Source organism: Suncus etruscus, chromosome 5, assembly GCF_024139225.1.
Source record: "Suncus etruscus isolate mSunEtr1 chromosome 5, mSunEtr1.pri.cur, whole genome shotgun sequence".
Taxonomy (NCBI): Eukaryota; Metazoa; Chordata; class Mammalia; order Eulipotyphla; family Soricidae; genus Suncus; species Suncus etruscus.
This window is the reverse complement of record NC_064852.1, coordinates 68,504,420-68,526,005: the sequence shown is the minus strand read 5'-3', so window position 1 is coordinate 68,526,005 and position 21,586 is coordinate 68,504,420. Positions and strand designations below refer to the sequence as shown.

Sequence of the window (21,586 nt, the reverse complement as noted above, 5' to 3'; positions counted from 1 at the left end):
CCATGAAGGATACCAATATTCCCATAAGTAATTGTTATGATTAAAGTGAGTAGTGCGCCATGATAATTATTCAGGGAGATGTAGGTTTAATTCAACATTCAAAAGAAAAGGCTATGTCACAGGAGAAGTTAAGTTATAGTTTTATGAACTTTCTCTGAGGTATCTTAACTCAAGATAATAATAATCTAAAAACCACTTGAAATTTAGGATTCACTATAGAAATAGATAAGGACATTTTATTACAGATTTGAAACCATTTAAACACCTTTATCTTGACCTCTATCTGTAAAGAGTGATTGTCAATGGACTCCCAATAAAAGCATTCAGACTAGAAAAAGGTTGAGAATATTTTGTAGGTGTATTGTCTCAGTGGTTCAATGAGTATACATTAATGTGGATAGAGATAAACTGAATTTGACAATGTATATTAATATAAAAATAAGTCCTCTTTGGGATGGAGGCATATTTCTAAAGACAAGGAAGTATGTTTCATATAAAAAAAAGTCTGAATTCACTCTTCACTCCCTGAACACTGCCAAGAGTCCACCAAGCACAGAACTTTAAGAGCATCACTGGGTATGTTCCTACCACCATCTCCCACTACCAAAAAAAAGAAGCTCTTTGAGACAATTAAGAATAGACAGTAGCCTTTATCAATGTGTTAGATGATTGGAGAATCTACTATCCTGATCAATATCAAAAGGTTTCCTTGGTTTTTGTATTATAAAACATATTTGAATATTCTAGCAAGTATATTTTGGGAATAGATGATGCCAGCAGCAACAGATTTTAACAGAAATTTTGTTAGTGCTATCTGAAGGTACATATCTCCCCTGGTCCTCATAACTCTAGCACTAGGAATGAATCCCTCATCTTTGGAAGCACTTGGGACAATTCATCCTGCTCATTATCCTAGCTTTGTTTATAGTACCAATATTTCAGTTAACTAGTCAGTAGGCAAGGAGTTTCACCATCATATGTTACAACAAAATTAAGTACTATCCTTGTTTTTATAAGAAATGATTTCTGTGAATCAAAAGCTCCTTTGTATCCTTTCTACTGTGCTGATATAAAAATATAATTTTATCAAGACAGCAATCAACACTTACTTTAAAATACAGGACATGAAAGTTTGGTAACCTAACAGAACTATATTAATTTACTAACTTCAATATCATATTCCAGATTTATATCTTTTTCCTTATCAATGTTCAAAGATATCTGATAGTTTATGGTATAGTAGTTCATATTTAATATCTAAATGGCTAAATAAAATAAATACATGTATCAGTTACTTTATTAGCTCAAAATTATGTTCTCAAGATAGTCACTCTAAAATCATTTTGTAGCCTTCCTGAATCCCTGCATGAAGTGGCTGAGAACAACCCCAGTGAATTTAATTCCATTTAGGCTCCCCAGCCAGGTAGGCTGTTCCAGACACACAAGGGTGGTACCAAAATCCTGCTGGGTGTTTTTAAAAAGTTTTTGTATTCCTCCATTTTGGCTTCCTGATTCCCTACATGAGGCATCTGAGGATGACCCCAGCAAAATTAACCCCATCAAGGCTCCCCATCCAGGTAGGCTGTCCCAACTGACAGGGGTGGTATCAGACTCCGAGGTGCTTTTAGAAAGCCTCTGTATTCCTCCATTTTTGGCTTCCTGATTCCTTGTGGCCATGCACTCTTCTAGCCAATGAACTCTACAATTACACATAGAAAAAATAACACTACACAAGGACAATGGGGAAACAGTGCAGGCCAAGTCCATGCATAGAGAATGAAGAGGGCAGTTATGAGGACCCGAGAACAGCCAACCACCTAGTTTGCCTCTCAGATAAGAAGTTTAGAGAATAAATATGGAGGGTTTTCATAGAACTCAAAGAAATCACAGATCTAGTTGAATGGAACACAAATAAAATAAAGTGGATATGAATATAGAAATTAGAAAACTCCAAACTGAAACAAGTCTTAAAAACTCAGTAGACAAACTGAACTCCAGTGGAAACCCTCTCCACAGACTATCATTAGCTGAGGACAGAATCAGTGAACTGGTAGATGAGATGCATGAAAACTCCATACAAGTAAAGAAATTGGAAAGATCCTTAAAGTAAATTATCAGATGATGAAAAAATACTCAAAGAATATGAACAGATGAAAATAGATGTCTTTGATAAACTCAAAAGAAAAAAGAATCATTGGATTGCCAGAGAAACAGGAAGAAAAGCCGCAGAAAGAATCAACAATCAAGAATATCTGTGCAGAAAAATTTCCAGAGCAAAATACTGCATGCAAACAAATTCTGCATGTCCAAAGAGTATCATCTAGAAGACACCCAAAGAAAAGCACCCCAAGACACATTCTAGTCACAATGATGAATCCCATAGACAGAAACAGAATAGTAAAAATAGCAAGATCAAAATGAAAAATTACATTCAAAGGAGCATCCTTAAGATTACAGCAACCTGTCACAAGAAACTCTCAAGGCCAAAACATAGTGGTGGGATATAGTGACAAAACTCAATGAAATAAATGCTTCGTGTAGAATGTTGCACCCAGTCAGACTCACCTTCAGGTTTGAAGGAAGTATACATGGCTTCACAGATAAACAACAGCTCAGAAACTTTAAAGACTCAAAACCAGCCTTAAAAGGCAAACAGAAAGTTCTACTTTAAGACAAAAAAGACCAACAGACACAATAAATTTCTACACTAAGATGACACTAAATCCCATGACAATTAGCTCTCTCAACCTCAGTGGACTAAATGTACCTATTAAGGGTAACAGAATAGAAAATTGGATCAAAAAATTGAATCCAACATTCTGCTGCCTACAAGAAACACAACAAACATAGACTCAAAGTCAAAGGTTAAATAAAAATTATCTAAGCAAACAACTTCCTTAAAAAGCTGGAATGGCCATATTAAAATCAGATGACACAAACTTTAAACTCAGAAAACTTAAAATTGGACAAAAATAGACATGTTGTACTAATCAAAGGATATGTACAACAGGCAGAAATCACAATTCTGAATATATATGCACCCAATGAGGGACCAGCAAAACATTTAAAACAATTGTTGACAAATCTGAAAGAAGACATCTTAGCAACAAAATAATTGTGGGAGACCTCAACACTGCCCCATCACCCCTTGATAGGTCAACCAGGCTTAAATCTAAAAAAATATTCTAGCTCTGAAAAGAGAAATTGAATAAAGTAGACTAGTGTATATATCATAAAAATGTCATATATTATATGTTATATATACATAATATAGAATATATATATATATACAGATAACTGGAAACACATTATTCTCTAATACACATGTAACATTCTTCAGGATAGACCACATGATGGCCCATAAAACATATATCCATTAAGTCAAAAAGATAGAAATTTTACAGACTAATTTCTCAGATAATATGGCACTGAAATTAGAAGTGAATTACAGAGGGACAGAGAGGAAAAACTTTAACACATGGAAATTTAATAGCTCACTACTGAACAACCAGTTGGTCAGAGATGAAATCAAAAAGGATATCAAAACATTCCTGAAAACAAATGATAATGAAGACACAAATTACCATAATTTATGGGACACAACAAAAGTGGTACATCAGAAAGGCCCAAGTGGCTTAAATAAAAAGCTTAATGACACAGCTTAAAAAATTAGAAAACGATCAACAAAAGGAACCAAAAATAATCAGAAGGAAATAACAAAGTCTAGAGCAAAAATCAATAAATTGGAAATCAAAACAATAATCAGAAAGATCAATGAAAGCAAAAGTTGGTTCTTTGAAAAAATAAATAAGATTGACAAACCACTAGCTAAGCTCACAAAGAAACAGAGAGAGTAAATTAATAAATCAAATTAGAAATAAAAAAGGGGGAAATTACTACAGATACTATAGAGATTTAAAGGTTAATCAGAAACTACTTTGAGAAACTCTATGCCACAAACATGAGAACCTGGAAGAAAAGGATAAATTTTTGGAATCATAATCTTCCACTTTCAAACCAGGATGATCTAGTATAGCTAAACAGTCCTATCAACATTGAGGAAATTAAAATGATAATCAAAATTTTCTCAGAAACAAAAGCCCAGTCATAGATGGATTCACTAATGAATTCTTTAAAACCTTTCAAGAGGAACTACTAGCAAGCATTTTTAGGCTCTTTTATGTAATTGAAAAATCAGGAACACTTCCAAATATTTTTTATAAAGCTAACATCAACTTGATGCCAAAACCAGACAGAGATACTGTAATAAAAGAAAATTACAGACTAATATCCCTGATGAACACAGATGCAAAAATACTTAACTAAATTCTAGCAAAAAGGATCCAATGCCTTATCAAGACGGTCATACATCATGACCAAGTAGGTTTTATTCCAGGAATGCAAGAATGTTTTAACATATATATAATAATTAACATAATATACCATATCAACAAAAAGAAATACAAACAATGTGATCATATCAATAGATTTGGAGAAAGTATTTGATAAGATCCAACACCCATTCTTGATAAAAACACATAAAATGGGAATTCAAGAAACTTTTCTCAATATAGTCAAGGCCATCTACCACAAGCCAATTGCAAATATTATTCTCAATGAAGATAAGCTTAAAGTCTTCCTCTCTAACCTGGTACAAGACATGGTTGCCCTTTCCTACCACTTCTATTCAACATAGCATTGGAAATTATTGTCAAAGTGATTAGTCAAGTAAAAGCTATTAATGGCATCCAGACAGGAAAGGAAGAAGTCAATCCCTCACTATTTCCATATGACATGATACTACAGTTAGAAAACCCAAAAGACTTTACCAAAAAGCTTCTACAAAAAAATAAATTCATCTAGCAAAGTGGCAGGCTACAAAATTAGCACGCCAAAATCAATGGTATATCTTATACACCAATAATGATAGAGAATAAATGGACATTAAAAAACTCATTCACATCAGTATCACACAAACTTGAATATCTTGCAGTCAACATAATTAATGATGTGAAGGATCTATACAAAGAAAACTTCAAAACTCTGCTTCAAGATGTAAAAAAGGACACAAGAAAATGGAGGCACATACCCTGCTCTGAATTGGGAGGATTAACATTATTAAAATGTCAATACTCCTCAAAGTATTATTCAGATTTAATGCAATCCCTCTAAGAATACCCATGAAATTCTTTCAAAATAGTGGGACACTCTTGAAATTTATTTGGAAAAATAATCACTGACGAAAAGGGGGCATCACTTTCCTCAACTTTAAATTGTATTACAATACTATAGTAATTAAAACAACATGATATTAGATTAAAGACAGACCCTCAGATCAGCGCAATAGACTTGAGTATTCAGAGAAAGTTTCCCAGACATATAATTTATCTTTGATAAAGCAGCAAGAAATAAAAAGTGGAGCAAGCAAAGGTTCTTCAACAAGTGGTGTTGGCAAAACTGCTCAGCCACTTGCAAAAAAACAAAATAACAAAAAAAAAAAAAAAAAAAACCTCAGACCTCCACCCAACACTATGCACAAAGGTCAAATCCAAATGGATTAAGGACCTGAATATCAGACCCAAACCCTTAAGGTATATAGAACAGGTAGGTAAATAATTACAGGACAATGAGACTAAAGTCATCTTTAAGGAGGAAACAGCACTCTCTGAGTGGACGCAGAGATAAACAAATTGGACTATATTAAGCTGAGAAACTTCAGTACATCAAAGGAAATATTCCCTAGGATACAAAAACCACCCACAGAATGGAAGAAACCATTCATCCAATACACATCAGACAAGGGGCTAATATTGAAAATACACAAGTTACTGATAGAATTTAAAAAGAAAAAAAAAATCTAACCCCATCAAAAAAATAGGGAGAAGAAATGAACAGACACTTTGTCAAAGAAAAAATACAAATGGCCTAAAGGCACATAAAAAATACTCCATATGACTAATCATCAGGGATATGCAAAAAAAACAATGAGGTACCATCTCATGCCATAGAGACTGGCACACATCACAAAGAACAAGTATAATCAGTGCTGGAGGGGATATGTGGAGATAGGAACTCTCATTCACTGCTGGTGGAAATGCACTTATTCCAGTCCTTATATAAAACAATATAAATATTCCTCAAGAAACTGGAAATTGAGCTCCCATATGATCCAGCTATACCACTCCTAGGATATACCCTAGAAACACAAAAATGCAATACAAAAATCCCTTTCTCACATATTCATTGCAATGCTATTTCCAGTAGCCTGACTCTGGAAACAACCAAGATGCCCTTTAACAAATGAATGGCTAAAGAAACTGTGGTACACATACACAATGGAATATCATGCAGTTTTCGAGATGAAGTCATGAAATTTTCCTGTACATGGATTTACATGGAAATAGTTAATTTTTGTGTAAAGAGAAAGAGCGAGACACAAAATAATCTTATTGATCTGTGGGTCTTAAGAAAAACAAAAGACATTATTGTTATAATTCCCAGAGATGAGGGCCAGAATGACTGGCTCATGATATGAAACTTACCACAAAGAGTTGTGAGTGCAGTTAGAAAAATAACTACACTAACAACGACCATGACAATGTTAATGAGTAGAAGTAAATGCCTGTCTCAAATACAGGCAGAAGGTTGGGGAGGAGGGAGATAGGATGCATTGGTGGTGGGAATGCTGCACTGATGAAGGGGGTGTTCTTTGTATGACTGAAAACAATTTGCATGGCGGCTTGAACTCTAGGTGATGATTCTAAGTCTCTCTGAGTCTCCTTAATATACTTATCTGAAAGTTATGAGGACATGATACAGTGATGATAACTAACTATGGCCATTGCAGTGGCTTATATGAGCATCACTCTTTTTCTGCATTAATACAACCCAATTCATTATTTGACTGCAACAGGAACACATCATTTTCTACTTTATTATCCTGTTGAAGTAATGTTGGATGATCCCAAACTTTCAATGAGTAGCAAAGCCAATGATAAGCAGTGTCTCTTCTGTCATTTTTCTTAGTTTTTTTCTTAGATCTTGTCATATAGTGATTATGTGATTGAATACAAGTTACATAAGTGCTCAATTAATTTTTTAAAGAACCAATACTATTGCCAACACCATAGAGTTGATTTTCCTTTACCACAGAGTAAAAGAATAGCAGTAGTACACACACAACTTCACCAACACACATCTACTTATAGATGTCCTGGTACTCAGCAAACAATACTTTGACATACATTAGTGTTTCCCTTACTCATAGTTAAACTGTTTTATTTGCTAAAAAGTTTGCTAGAAATTTCAACATTGTATTAATTTAAATGTTCCTTTCATCTGGTCTGCCATTAAAGGCTTCCCCACATTAGTATACAAATGTTCAGTGCTGCTCATCACAAGAGTTATGCTTCCCACTCTTCTGAAAACTCCTCTCCTGGGCTTCCTTAATTGTTGTACCCACTTTACATTCATTATAAATAATACTCTGAATTGTTCAGGTTACCATACCTATTTCTCTTTTCTTTTCTGACACTTTGGCTATAGACTCTCCAGGTTTATACAAACAAACTCACAAAATTCTGGACATGAATATTAATTCTAAAAAGTATTAAATTAATATTTATGTTGCTTGGGGACACAGTCTTCTGTTATTACTGTTCACTTCTGAATCTTTGTTCCATGATCATTCCTGGCAGTGCTCCATTTATAAATATGCTGCCAGAGGAAAAATGGGGTCCTCTGCATGCCTGGCAAGTGTATTATTTCCTGTGCTATCTCTTTGATCCTCAAATGCTTTGTTTTTTGTCAGCTTTCTGAATTTCTATAAGCATTGGTGTTCTTAGTCTTAAAATGTCTATAATGGATCAAGCCAGTTATTCTCAAATCCAAATGTGGAAGAGAATATTATGAAGCATACTATAAAAACATTTCTCCAACAAATTGCAGGTGACAGTGTTGCTGCTGACCTGGAAGTCACACTTCATATAACTTGCAAGAGTGTAGAGAAAATAAAATAAAACAATATTGTGAGAATGTAACTAAACAACTATTAGTTCAATAACATCAATTTATCCCAGTAGATAGATAAACAATGATTTTATATGAAGATCTTACTCAAAATGATAAACACAAACAGCAGAAGGGTATTTGCTTTCATGTTGGCCCCATCTCATAATTTAAAGGAGAAAACCATATTGTACAATTTCTCACTTTAGAGTTAGAAATTCTGATTGTGTAGGCATTGCCATTCCAAAGACTTTTCTGGCACAAACTGTAAAAGCTTTCATTTAGAGAAGAACTAAAATCTGTGTGTTATCATGTAATGCAATATTTTTATATTAAATACTGTTTTTAACACATTCCCACACACATGGTGGATTTTTAGCATGCATCTGTTGATGAAAGGTTAACCTAAATAATGTCGCTTCACTCTCACTGTTTACAACACTCCAGACTCTAAATCAGGAAGGTAAGACACTTGACCAGAAAGTTTAACAGATGCTTTTCTTAAATGTATGTTAGAGAAAAGGGAAATGATTATTGAGTAAGATGCTATACTTCATAGCTTTTTGGCTACAAGAAATTTAAAGCAATGTACCACATGTGATTCACTTGGTAGAATTATCAAATTATTTAATTTTAGAAAGAATTAGAAAAAAAAATGTTTTCCAGGAGATGCAACAGCAAAGACAAGGAACAGAGCCCTGTTTTCATTACTGGTTTTGTCACTGTCTATAAAACTTTCTTTCCCTTCTATGCAAAACAATACTAGATGATTCATAAAGGCTTTTTTCTATGACTATCCTTCCCTATATAGGAAATGGGTCACATGAATGCAGAAATATTTTATGGGCAGTAAGGGACAAGGTTAAAATGATCCCATTCACACTTTATAAAGGGTCTTAGAAAATTTTTATAGATAAAATGACTTTCATTATTTGAGACATCATTATTTGAGATATCTCTGGAAGAATAATATTTAACGAAGACTTTAAGCGAGTGGTACCGGCAAGTCCACTGTCCTATAACAACTAAACATCAGTCATATTTTTTGTAGCTTCAGCTGTTCTGAAAAACCACAATCTCTTTCAGGTCCTCAGGAATAGTTGGGAACCTAAATTATTTCATATATCTACGCATTATGTTGTCATGGAAGCAGGGAAGAAACATGTTTGGAAAATGTGGAGAAAGAATTCAGGTAACCCAGTGTACTTGGAAGTGTGACATGCTGTCTCTCTCCCATTCTAGAGTTATTGTAGCCTTGAGTGCAATTCAAAATCACCTTTGGTTTGTTTGTTTGTTTGGTTGTTGTTGTTAGTTTGTCTTTGGACCATACAAGGCATCACTCAGAGCTTACTCCTGGCTTTATGTTTACAAATCACTCCTAGTGAAACTCAGAGGACCATATGTAGTACCAAAAATAAACCCAGATTTGATACATGAAATACAAGAGTCCAGTCCACTTTCTATTGTTCTGGCCCCTTGGAGGAAGTTGATGGCTTAAAGATAGTGTATTTTCATGGAAGTGGGGAATATTTCTTGATCTTATTCTTATAAAGAATTAATAGGAAAAGCAACTTTGGGAACCTTGATTAAACCCTCCAAGTTGTCCATTTGAGCAATGTAGTTATCCCTTTAGAGAAGGTCATTAAAACAGAGCTCCTGCAAGTTTCCAGAGACTTCACTGGATGCCATTCAAGAGGATAATTGCACAGCAGCCTAAACCTATATCACCTATACAGAATAGAGGAAGTCCAATAGCTTCTAGATTTTGAAGACTTTGGGACAGTGATTTCAAGATATGAATTCAATATGAACCTTGAAACTCCATAAAAAACTCGTAAGAAATATAAACTATCTTCTTCTATAAATTAAATTGAAGAAACAAACAAACAAACAAAAACAATCACCAAAAAATCTTTTGAGATAGTTCAAACTAAAAGCTTGGGAAATCCATCCCCAGGTTTATACACATTAGATCTGTATAAGCATGAATCTGGAATTCAGAACCACCTGAAGTTCTGTGTTCAATGCATTATGTTGTGTTCACACTATAGCTGTGTCCTGAGCATAAATATTTTAGGAATATCTAAAGTCAGAGCAGTAGCACAAGAGCAGTAGGGTGTATGCCTTGCCCATGGCTGACCCAGGACCAACGTCAGTTCTATCCCCAGTGTCCCATCTGATCCCCCAAGCCAGGAGTGATTTCTGAGCACATACTCAGGAGTTATCCCTGAGCATCACTGGGTGTGACCCAAAAACAAAAAAAGAATTTTTTTAGAAACATCTGTAGAATGCAATTTTGGAACCCAAATTTATATTTTCCTAACTAGTAGGTGGTAGTTGGTTACAAGTGCAGCTGTTCTAAATAAATGGAGCACGTTTGTTTGAGAGTCCATCTGATACCTGTTTATATAGACTCAATTCTAAATTTTGGTTATGGGAGAGACTGAGAGAATTCAAAGGAAGATCTATGCTGCTGTCCTTGACATTAACATGAGTTCACAAATGTTGAGATGTAGAAACTAATATGTTAGACATTTAATAAATATCTGTGATATACTACTCTTGCAATTGAACACTTGACTTTGCCAATTCTCATTTATTCTCCATGCAAAGACAGTTTGTTAATACTGGTTTTGCAAAAATAAAAATATGGAAACTTACATAATATTTGTTATATTTCAAGCTGGTAAATACTGCACTAGAAATTAATCTCTATACAACTCAAATTTACTAGGACCAATACTTGAATGAATAAATTTACCTGTGTGATTTCCACCTCACCCATAAAGCTGACTCATCAAAATCAGTTTGGTCTTCTAAATTGGCTCTCATATCTTATATATTCTATTTTACACATTCTTAGAACATATTCAGTGATATGTTAATTCTGCTAAGAAGTTTTGAACTGCCAGTACTGAAATTAGTTCACTGGATCCTTTATCTCTTGTCTCTTGTACTTGTTTATTTTGGAGCCACACCCTAGGATACTCAGTGGCTACTCATGGCTCTTAACTAATGCACACAGGAATTACTTCTGACAGCAATGCTGAAAACCAAAACTGAGATGGCCATATGCAAAGCAAATGCTCTACTGACAGGACTATTGTTCCATCTTACCACACATTCTTGTAAAGTCAGTTTTTGACTTGAACTACTGGAATTGAGTCATTTTATTTTCATCAGACACAATATGTCATTAGATAACATTTCAAATTCCCCACACATAGACTTTCATTAGATTCTTGTTAGTATCTAAAGTTTATGAATAATTAGGTGTATTTATATATTCTGTAAATATTTTTAGCAGAAATGCTTACATATTTAAAGATAAATACAGAAACAATAATTGAAATGTCTGTATCAAGGAAGATGGCACAGGCACCATTAAATTTTGGACTGCAACTTCAATCTGGAGACCATGTGGAAGTTGATATACATATCAATGTATTAGTTTCCCCTTTGCTAATAGTGTAGACATTAATGTACTATGTGCTATGATACCTATAAACCTAACTAAATCTTATTCAAGTAAATGAATATTACTACTACTTCATTCACAGAATACATATTTTAAGACTGAATGGGAGAAGTATGATAAACAGATGTTTACATAATGAAATATATATTGAAGGTGATTTTGCTGTGTGATAATTCAGAGTATAATATGCTTGGTTCAATAATGAGGAAATATAGGGCCGGAGTGGTGGTGCAGGTGGTAGAGCATTTTCCTTACACATGCTAAGCTAGGACAGATTGCGGTTCAATCCCCCGGCATCCATATGGTCCCCCAAGCCAGGGCCAATTTCTGAGTACATAGACAGGAGTAACCCCTGAGCATCACTGGGTATGGCCCAAAAACAAACAAACAAAAAAAGAAAAAAGAGGAAATATGAGGAATACGTTTAGCTTCTCAAAATAGGAGTTTTCTATATGGAGAATATAAGCTTAGATATTTAGTCCACAGAGAAATGATGATGGTTGTATTTTTTATTAGAGAAGAGATTAGGTAGATTACAAAAGTACATGATATAAATTGGGAATGGTATCTGGTTCCACCTGAAATATGTTCACATATCCATCATCTCTTCCCATTCAGGCCTGGGACTAATCACTAGGAAGTCTGGCATATGGGTATTTTTATTTGCAACACACTTCCAGTTTACAGAAAAGGAAAGCACAGAAATTTGTACAATGTTCTTCTTTATTCCTGTGGGAAGCATATTTATTTGTTCTCTTTTATGTGAGGATAAACTTGGTGGTCTTTAGAAATCACTCTTGGCAGTGGCCAGTAACAGTATGTAGTCTTAGTGACTGAACCTGAGTCAACAGTCTTGTAGCAAGTCTAGAGCTCTATTCATTGTGCAATTATTCTGGATTTGGTAAAAAAAAATGCAACATTAATATGTTAAGGGTTACTTTATATTCTCTTAGTGCCTAAAATACAGAAACTCTCAGTTTTTTTATTTTAAGATATCATGCCAAGTGTAGTTGAAATTGCACTGGTTGGTCAGCAGACTTGGGAAACTTGGTTTTCCTGAATCTAGTTTTCTCAAATAAGAGCCTTTTCTTTTTTGGAGGAGGAGGCATACTTAGCAGTGCTCATAAATCACTCAGGGGATATGTGGGATGCCAGGGATCAAACTTGGGTTGACTGTGCAAGGCAATTCCCTACCAGCTTTGCTATTGTTCCAATCCTTCAAATAGACCCCCATTTTTAATGGTTTTTGGACCATACCCGGTGACTCTTAGGAGTTACTCCTGATTATGCACTCAGAAATTGCTCCTGGCTCAGAGGACCATATAGATGCCAGGGGATTGAACCACGGTCCATCCTAGAACAGCTGCATACAACACAAATGCCCTACCACTGCACCATTGCTCTGGTCCCAAATAAGAGCCCTTTAATGTGAGCACTAACCCAGAATGAAAAGTAGGAGGGAAAGCTGGAAAGAATAGGCCCAATTATATTGCCAGATAAACTTAAAGCTTTGGTTGGATAGGAGGGATGGGTCAGGGCAAAAACTGAGTGAAGAGAATGTATACTTGGGTCTCTATAGTCTACAAAAAGGGAGGGGAAACTGGGAGCTGGTATAATAAGACTCTGAGTCCAGTTTTCTATGGGGAAAAATCAAATTTTCTTCACCATAATCTCTTAAACAGCACCTTGATTCCATACCCAAGAAGAAGACTCCTTTAAGATAAAGACTCCTCAAGTCCATAAATTAAACAGGTGTTAATTTACACTTTGGCATATAGCTCAAAGGTAGGTTGAGGATTTGCCTTCCAGGAATGAGACTCTGAGTTTGACTTCAGTATCAGAAATATCCAAACAAATCTATAAAAATCAGTATATTTTGGGGCCAGAGCGGTGGCATAAGTGGTAGGGCATCTGCCTTACAAGTGCAAGCCTAAAACAAACCACGGTTCAATCCCCCAGTGTTCCATGCCAGGAGCAATTTCTGAGCACATAGCCAGCAGCATATTTTTCAAGTCCAGAGAGATAGCTCAACAGACTAGAGCACATAATTTGTAGGCTGGAGATCTAAATTCAAACCCTGGCAACAAGTGATCTCAAGGACTGAACCAGGTGTAATTCCTAAGTACCAGCTGGTGTGTCTTCCCTGCAAAATAGAAATTCATATACTCATAAATTACCCGTTTCTCTTACAAGTTCTCAACAAAGTAAAATATTAATTTAGAAATAATTAATTACACAAATCCTTTTAACCTTTTTTTCTGTTACGGATACCAGTAAATCAAGAAAAACATTTCATGTGCCCACTAAACTAAATACAATCCCTTATTACATAATTAACCCAAATAATTGTATGTAATGCAATTATCCAAACTACAATTACGCAGAAGTAATGATGCATTGTAGATAGCAATGACATTCATGTAATCAAAAATAATGAGAGCTTCCTTGATTAGAAATTAAAGTATCATAAGATATCCCCATTGATAAATGTTCCCACTATTGATCTATACTATGCAGAAGGCCAAGCCAACGGAAAAAGCTAATGCTTCCTCCTTCTTGTTAAGAAGACTAGAGGGATCACAAGCATTCTGTGTAGAATCTTTAATTCCAAGATCTCCAATGTAGCACATTTTAATAGAGCAACATTTTATTACTCAATTATACAGTTGGTCAAATTACAAAATATGAAAATAATAAAAAAGCAGAAGGCCCAGGACATTTCTGTGATTTTTATATACGTATAAATTTCACCAAATTGTGTTGATCATTGTGAATATTAGAGCTGCATAAATAATGACCCCTGTGCCTCTCAATAAAGATGCTTGTTAGGTTTATATAATTGTTCCTCTGGAGTCAAGAACGCATCTTTTCAGCATTTGGCTGATTTTCTGTTTTGTTTCATTATGTCATTTGTTATTTTGTTTGTGTTTGGGTCACACCTGATAGTGCTTAGGAATTAGTTTGAGCCTGGCTCTGCACTCAGATAAAATGCCTAGTGAGCTCAGAGGCTTTAACCCAGGTCAATTGCATGTAACAGTAGCACATACCCTCCTGTACTATCTCTTTGGCCCTTGGATGATTTTCTTATAGTCCAGCCCTCATAATTTTTCCTGAATACTCTTATATTAACAAAGCAAATAAGACTAAATAACTAATTAATTCTATCCTAAAACTAGAACTAAATTCTACAAGTGAACAAGCAAGCTTTTTATGATTAATTCTGGCCTGCACTTTTCACCATATTCCATTGATATATACCATTGGTTCCACCACAGTGAATTTTATTGAGACTGAGACAACATTAATTATATATCATATGCTACAAGAAAAATAATTTTTAAACTAGATAATTACATAACATCACTTGTAAAATATGTGTTAATATCAAAGACCTAAACTAAAAATAGGTCTTCTGAGTTGATGAAATGCTTACAAATCTTGAAATATTCGAATTTCTATGCCATATTATCTATTACCTTCAGTAAAATCATTCTACACAAACACCCTCCACTAGAAAAATTTTTCTGTGTTTTATTATTCATTTCAAAGTCACTGTTAGGAAAAAAAATCTTTCTTAATTTCATTCTCCTAGTCAAAACTAAGATGACCACTTCATAAGCTCCACAAAGGATGTACTTTCCAAACTTCTAGTGTGCTTTACTGTAATGCTAGTTTATTCTCTATGAAAAATAGCAGAAATCATATGGTACACACATAGACAAATAATAATTTTATTCTCCCATTTACAACATTTTTTACTGTAGTGAAAAATAATGGAAAGAATGCAAAGATGCAATGCAGTAGGAAAGAAATATGAGATAGAAAATTAACCTTTCTATTCAATGAGCAGATATGACTCTCCTTAACTTTCTACTATGCATTGTTGAATCTGGAAACATTTAATATAAAAGGAGTCAAAGCCCAGAAGAAATGAAGAAAAATTGAACTGCTGTTAGATTTGTGGTCTGCAGAATAAAGTGCTGATTCTCTCTGTTCAGGGATCTAGTTTCCTTTGGGTTAAAGAAACAATGGGTCAGAGGTAATGAGAGCCAAGTTCAACTACCCAGGGATACACTGTACTCTTGGGTACTGCAAAGATTTCTGCTGAGGGATTCCTGGAGGGCTCAGTGCTCATCTGCTCTGTTAGAAATGATACTTAACAGCAATGAAGAATAAAATGGTTGAGGAACGAAGTAATTCTCCCATTTTTGCTTTACTCTTAACTCTAGGGTAATCAAATGTTGTTTATGCATAAAATTTTAATCCTTTCACAAATTTGTATTTTGATTTAATTTGCATATCCCATTTACTGCAAGTCAACAAGAAGAGAGACTCAACTAATTTAAACCATTTTTCTCTGGGCCTGAAATCCTTTCTGAAATATTTTCCATTAGATGACTCAATTATGTCTAATGTGGCTAATGTCAGTGGTTTAGAATTTTGCTTAAAGAAACTCATATTGAAAACAGTGAGAATGGGAAGGGGGAAGGGAAATCAGAGAGAAGAGACATAATTACCTGTCTTTGATGCTACACAGATCAATGTGTAAATCACTAAAATTCCCCAGGGAACCTTGCTGAACTGAAATGAGGTCCTTGGGCTGGTTATCAATAAAGATGAGTCTCATGCAGCCTTGGAAAGCCTTAATGGGATTTAAACATTGGGAATCGGTGAGATTGTCAGGGCACCCTGTGGGACAGAGAAAAAAAAAGGAATACTGAAATGATCAGTCATTGCTTTGGTGACCTATTGACAGAAGACCTTGAGGTCTAATTATTTCGGTGCTTTTTCATTCACAGCAGTGTATGCATTTTTATTGTAAATCCTAGCAATCTCAGAAAGGAGACAGATTTAGTACAAAATGAGGCATACTCAATCATTGTACAGAATCCCAAGTGAAATGTGTTAAAAGAAATAGGAATAGTATAACATTTATCTAATTCCTATGTTTTATGTTTTGTTTTGTTTTTCCTATGGTAAGTTACTTGTCATTTTTTTATAACCTGATATACTTTATAAGGAAGCAGCATATTAGAAATCCTTGAGAATTTCAGTTCTTTCTTGAAAGACTGTTCTAATTGCATGATTCAATTCTGAATTACACTTTCAAAAGGAATTATGTTTTGAGTAAGAATGACATCAAAGTAATTATCTAGCTAATTGTTAGCATTAAGAAACCTAGCTCCTGTGAAAGGTATACTCAGGAATGTAACTGGAATTTTTAAACGATGTGCAGAACAGCAACTAATACTAAAGAATCTAAGAGTTTAAATGCACATAGTTAGAACATGGATATAGCATATGCAAATGGTTAACACTATACCGTTTTAAATAGTGCTCTTTAAAAAAAAAAACACTACACTAATTTAGCATAGCTTGCAACCAGGACACATCCACTTCTCATTAAGATGAGTAGAGAGCAATGTAGGTATATGAGTGCTTGTGCTCTTTATAAACTCCATCCTGATGGTTTTAATAGGTTCAGAACATATGGGAATGCAAGCTTGAAAACATAGCAATAACCCATAAATAATAGGGAATTATTTCAGCCATTTCTAATAGACAGGCACTGCTGGGCTAAAGCTCAGCAGCTGGTTAACAGCTTACAGACAGACTATAAAATGAAGAGAGATACTACAACTTCTAATTGAAGCTGCAGAGAGAATTTATGTAAGTTGACTATTATTACTCAAACTCATTTTTCACTTTCCTTAAGTGTATAGGCTACTTGTGGGGAGTTTGTTTAAACACTGTTCAAACAATAGGTAAATCTTCATCCACTAAATCCAATACCCCTTAAGACCAACTTCTAAGAACACTTCTTCAGCTTGTAGAGGGGAGCCATTATGCCTATAAGACATTTCAAATGCTCATGTACCATAATTATTCAGCACCATTTCCCCTAGGAATAAAATAAGGCTACTTTTGGGTGTTGATGATGCATTGCACATGATGCAAAATTAAACAGCTTGTGAGATAAATCTTCTGCATCCACAGATAGTTCATGCTACATTTACTAACATTCTTTTGCTTCCACTAGTGGGCTATGGAGAATAAAAATCTAGGAGGATGAAACCTGGTTGTACTACATACAAAAATTATATCATATCATTAGTACTTATTTTCTAATGGAGATACTATTACCCACTTTGAAAAATTACTGTCACTTACATTACATTAAGTAATGCACATGAAATATTTATAAATACAGTGTTTTATTCTTTATGAGATTTGCACAAGTAAGGAAAAGAATTGAGGGATGACAAAGACCCTATATGGTCCTTAAATTCAAATTATAAAGTTATCATTGAACACACTTTCCCAGATCATCTCCTCCAGATATATCTATATATCTATATCTATATCTATATCTATATCTATCTATCTATCTATCTATCTATATATATGGACATGCACACAATTCATTTTATATTGAAAATCCCAACTATATATCATTGGTATAAGGTCAGAAGTTTAAAAATTCTAGTTAATCAATTATACTTAATAATTTTAAATAAAATTTCTTTTCAATTTGCCAAAATTAAAAACAATAAACTAGTTATAGCACAGGTCCATCTTTACAAAAAATTGAAGTTATTTGTCTATTCCTGCCTTAAGAAGCACTTTGCTATTTATTAAAACTTTTGTCTCATCAAACTCTCAGAAAACCTTATTTACTTGCCACTGACCTTGATGAGAAAAGCTCAAAGACCCTACATGTCTTGCTCAAGGATAGACAGTTTTCATTTATACTCTGGGTATTCCTTCTATAAAATAACTTCCTGACCATGAAACTAGGCATTAGACTTTTTAATAAAAGGATACCTATGAAAATCCAAATTAAAAGATAGTTGAATCTAAAACAATATAGTCAGATAATTGTCATATAATATACATCTTAACCAGTTTGCTTTTTGTTTTACTTTTGCCATTGGGAAAGCTCTATAGACTCATCTACCATCAAGACAATAATGTCAACTGCTTTATGTGGTAAAACAAACTCTTGGTTATTTAATTTAACAATTTAAGTTGATACTCTAGGCATGGCCTTCAGGACTATGATAAGAAAACAGGAGGAATCAAAAGAGTGAATGGCAGAGAAATGGTCTAGAAGACTGAGCATATTGGTTGTGCCTTACTACCTAAATTTTTCTGCTTGCAGGTATTGCTGACTATTGGTACACTTTATCCAAGTTTTTAGCTGAATTTCTCCTTTTGAATACAATTACAAAGTTTGGCATGGCTACAAAAATATCTCCTTTGTATATTATATAACACCAGCTCTTAGAGCTAAAGTACTTTTTCCTCAGCACTGACCTAGATAATTTATATTTCCACAGCTGTGAGAGTTTGCTTCTAATTATTTTGAGTTTGGGGGTGGATGCCTCTGTAGATGTATGTACATGTACATGTACATATGGGTACAAGTGCATGACAGAAAGTGGTTTAATAGGAGAAGAAAAATAATAGTCAAATACTTGCCAACTGCATTTATCCCTCCCAGCTTTATTTTGAACCTCTAAAGCCAGTGATTTTACCTCCAAAGTAGTAGCTATTTCCAGAATAAATATGCACCCGGGGAGTGTCCTGAGCCGGGGAAGCTGCATCATTATCTAGAGTGAGGGTGATGCGGTTTCTTCTTGCGTTGATACTAACTGAATGCCACAAGCCATCATTCAAGTTGCTGCCTGCAAAAGAAACAGGAAGGGCAAGTGTAAGGATGATTGATTTGGAAGGTTTGTAGAAAGGGGCTTATTTCCTCTTCCTTTTGTGGTCCAAGTGCTTCCTCTGAGCTCTACCAATTCTTCACTTTGTTTAATTCAAACCCAGCTGTTTAACTAGAGTCATATTTTTCTTTTTACCACTTAATTATGTTATTTTCATATATAAACATTGCTGAATAACTTCTAATAAGTTTTATTTTTCAACCAAAATGTTAAAACACAAATATGCATGTACAATAAACCCAAGAAAATGGACCATATTACTTGATCTACTGAAATGGATATCCAGAGTTAAGATTAAAACAAAACACCTTAGGGCTTTGAAACAAGTTAGATTTTCTCACATACTTCTACAACTTACAGTCTTTAATAAAAATATAAGCTGAATTTAAAAACAAAAGTAGAGGAAAGAAGCTTAGATTTCAAAGAGGTGCCAGGTAAGGCACTCTCCTTTAGAAAAATAACAGACTCATTCAATGTATATATTTATTTTAAAATAAATAAGTAAAGTCTTTATTATTGATGATAGAAGATAGATGATAATTCATCTGTACATATTATAATACTTAATCTTTACAGTGTTAGCAGAACTAGCCAGAACTGCTAACATCCAGAAATAATATTCCTAGAATAATTAGTGTGTAATGAATATTACCAAAAGTTAATTCATTTCTTTTCTTTCCCCAAGCCCCCATCATATCCTTGGTATAAAATTCATGAAGATCTAAAAGGGGGTTATTCTTTTAATGACTGAAACCCAACTACAAAAATGTCTGTAACCATGCTCCTTAAATAAAGATATTATTAAAACAAACAAACAAAAAAAGATGTCTCAGAAGAGGCAGTGACAGTGTAGAAATAAAACTAGAAAATGAATAAAAATTTACTTCTTTTTTTGTAAGTTCCATGATATAGAGAACCACTAAGAATGAGGAATTTGGAAGGAGAAACCTGAGAGAATAATAGGAAGATAAGAGTATTCAATCATGCATATATTAGGTTAAAGGAAGACTTTCAAAACTGTTGGTTCTTTGACAAGTAACTCTGGCGAGTACTTCACTCAATTCGATCAGAATTCATGAAAATGGGATCCCTGGCATGCACATTTTTTAGAGCTAGATAGGGGCTTGTAATATGCATCATGAACAGAAATCTCTGATTAAGAACGAAGGTATCCAAGAAGACTATGAAGCTTATGAATAACCTATCAACAGCTGTAGGTTTCAGTTGATGAGAGTTGAGAGGAGTCAAAATAGAACCTGAAATAGAGCATAAAGGACATAATGAAGGGTGGTAAGTCTCAGCAAAAGTACTGAGCAAAGTATTAATTAATTAATTAATTAATTATTTCTGGAGCAAAAATCAGGTTTTGTAGAGCTGACTAAAGAAATCCAAAAGAAACTAACTAGGTAGAAATCAGAGTCAGGTCAACAGAGCTTCCCAGAACAACTACCAAAGGTACCTATCTTCAGCTGTATGGGCATGTACAGAGAAATACTGTCTCAGGTAGGGGGCCCAGCTACATTGCCCAGGGCAACATACCCCATCTGCTCACAACAACCCAGATGTATGGGAACCTCTTGCATTTCCAGCCAGTTTCTTCACTGCTAGTCTTTACTGCAACCCTGAACATCTGCTAGGAGAGAGTCTGTTCTTCCTAGTGGCCTGAATTTCAAAGGCCAGGATTTGGGGTCCCAGAAACAGGTAATCTGCTAATGAGGTAGAGGCTCTGTCAGGTGTTGCTTGGAGAACACTTGACTTTTGTCAGGGATAATTGTGGGGCAAGCCAGCTGCAGGTCACACTTCCTCTTACTTTGATATGCATACTAATTGAAATGTATTTGCATAGCATATTAGACTGCATTTGCAAACAAAGGAACACTGGACTTGAAGGAAATTAGTAACTAATTCAATGTATGAGATATCCATATCATTGGAGATACCTCTTCTTGTCATTTTGCAGATGAAATTGAACTAAGAGAAGGGTGTGGTCAGAGTGAGCCCCATTTCTTTCTACATCACTATCCCTGTTTCTGTCTAAAATTATCACTTACTGAGGCTTTTCAAGGTTGTTAATTTTCTTTTTATCCTTTCCTTTCTTTTATTTTTTGTCTTCTTTGGAGTTGATCTCTTTTGATCTTTTCCTCTATGGTCCCTAGTCCCTGCAGGGGAGCCTGTAAGAAAGCTCAGCTCATCAGAGGAGGATTATTGGAACACTTGTCCTTGATGCTGACCACACAAAGGGATCGCCTGGGAGCCTTGGAGGAGACAGGTCCCTGAGCCCCACACCAGGTTAATTAAGGCAGACTTTGTGGGTAGCAACAGTTCTTACAAGTTTTAAAGATTCCCAGAGAATCAATTATGCAGACTGCATTAA

General features: G+C 34.7%; 1 protein-coding gene across 1 annotated transcript in view; it reads right to left on the bottom strand.

The window, feature by feature from the left end:
• CNTNAP5 (contactin associated protein family member 5) overlaps positions 1-21,586 on the bottom strand; it is a 939,273-nt gene that overhangs the window by 410,889 nt on the left and 506,798 nt on the right. Inside the window, exons 9-10 of the mRNA XM_049773789.1 lie at positions 19,024-19,173; positions 16,003-16,174 (exon numbers count right to left, since the gene is read on the bottom strand). Coding sequence (XP_049629746.1) covers positions 16,003-16,174; positions 19,024-19,173 — 322 coding nt within the window. The remainder of the gene's footprint in view (positions 1-16,002; positions 16,175-19,023; positions 19,174-21,586) is intronic.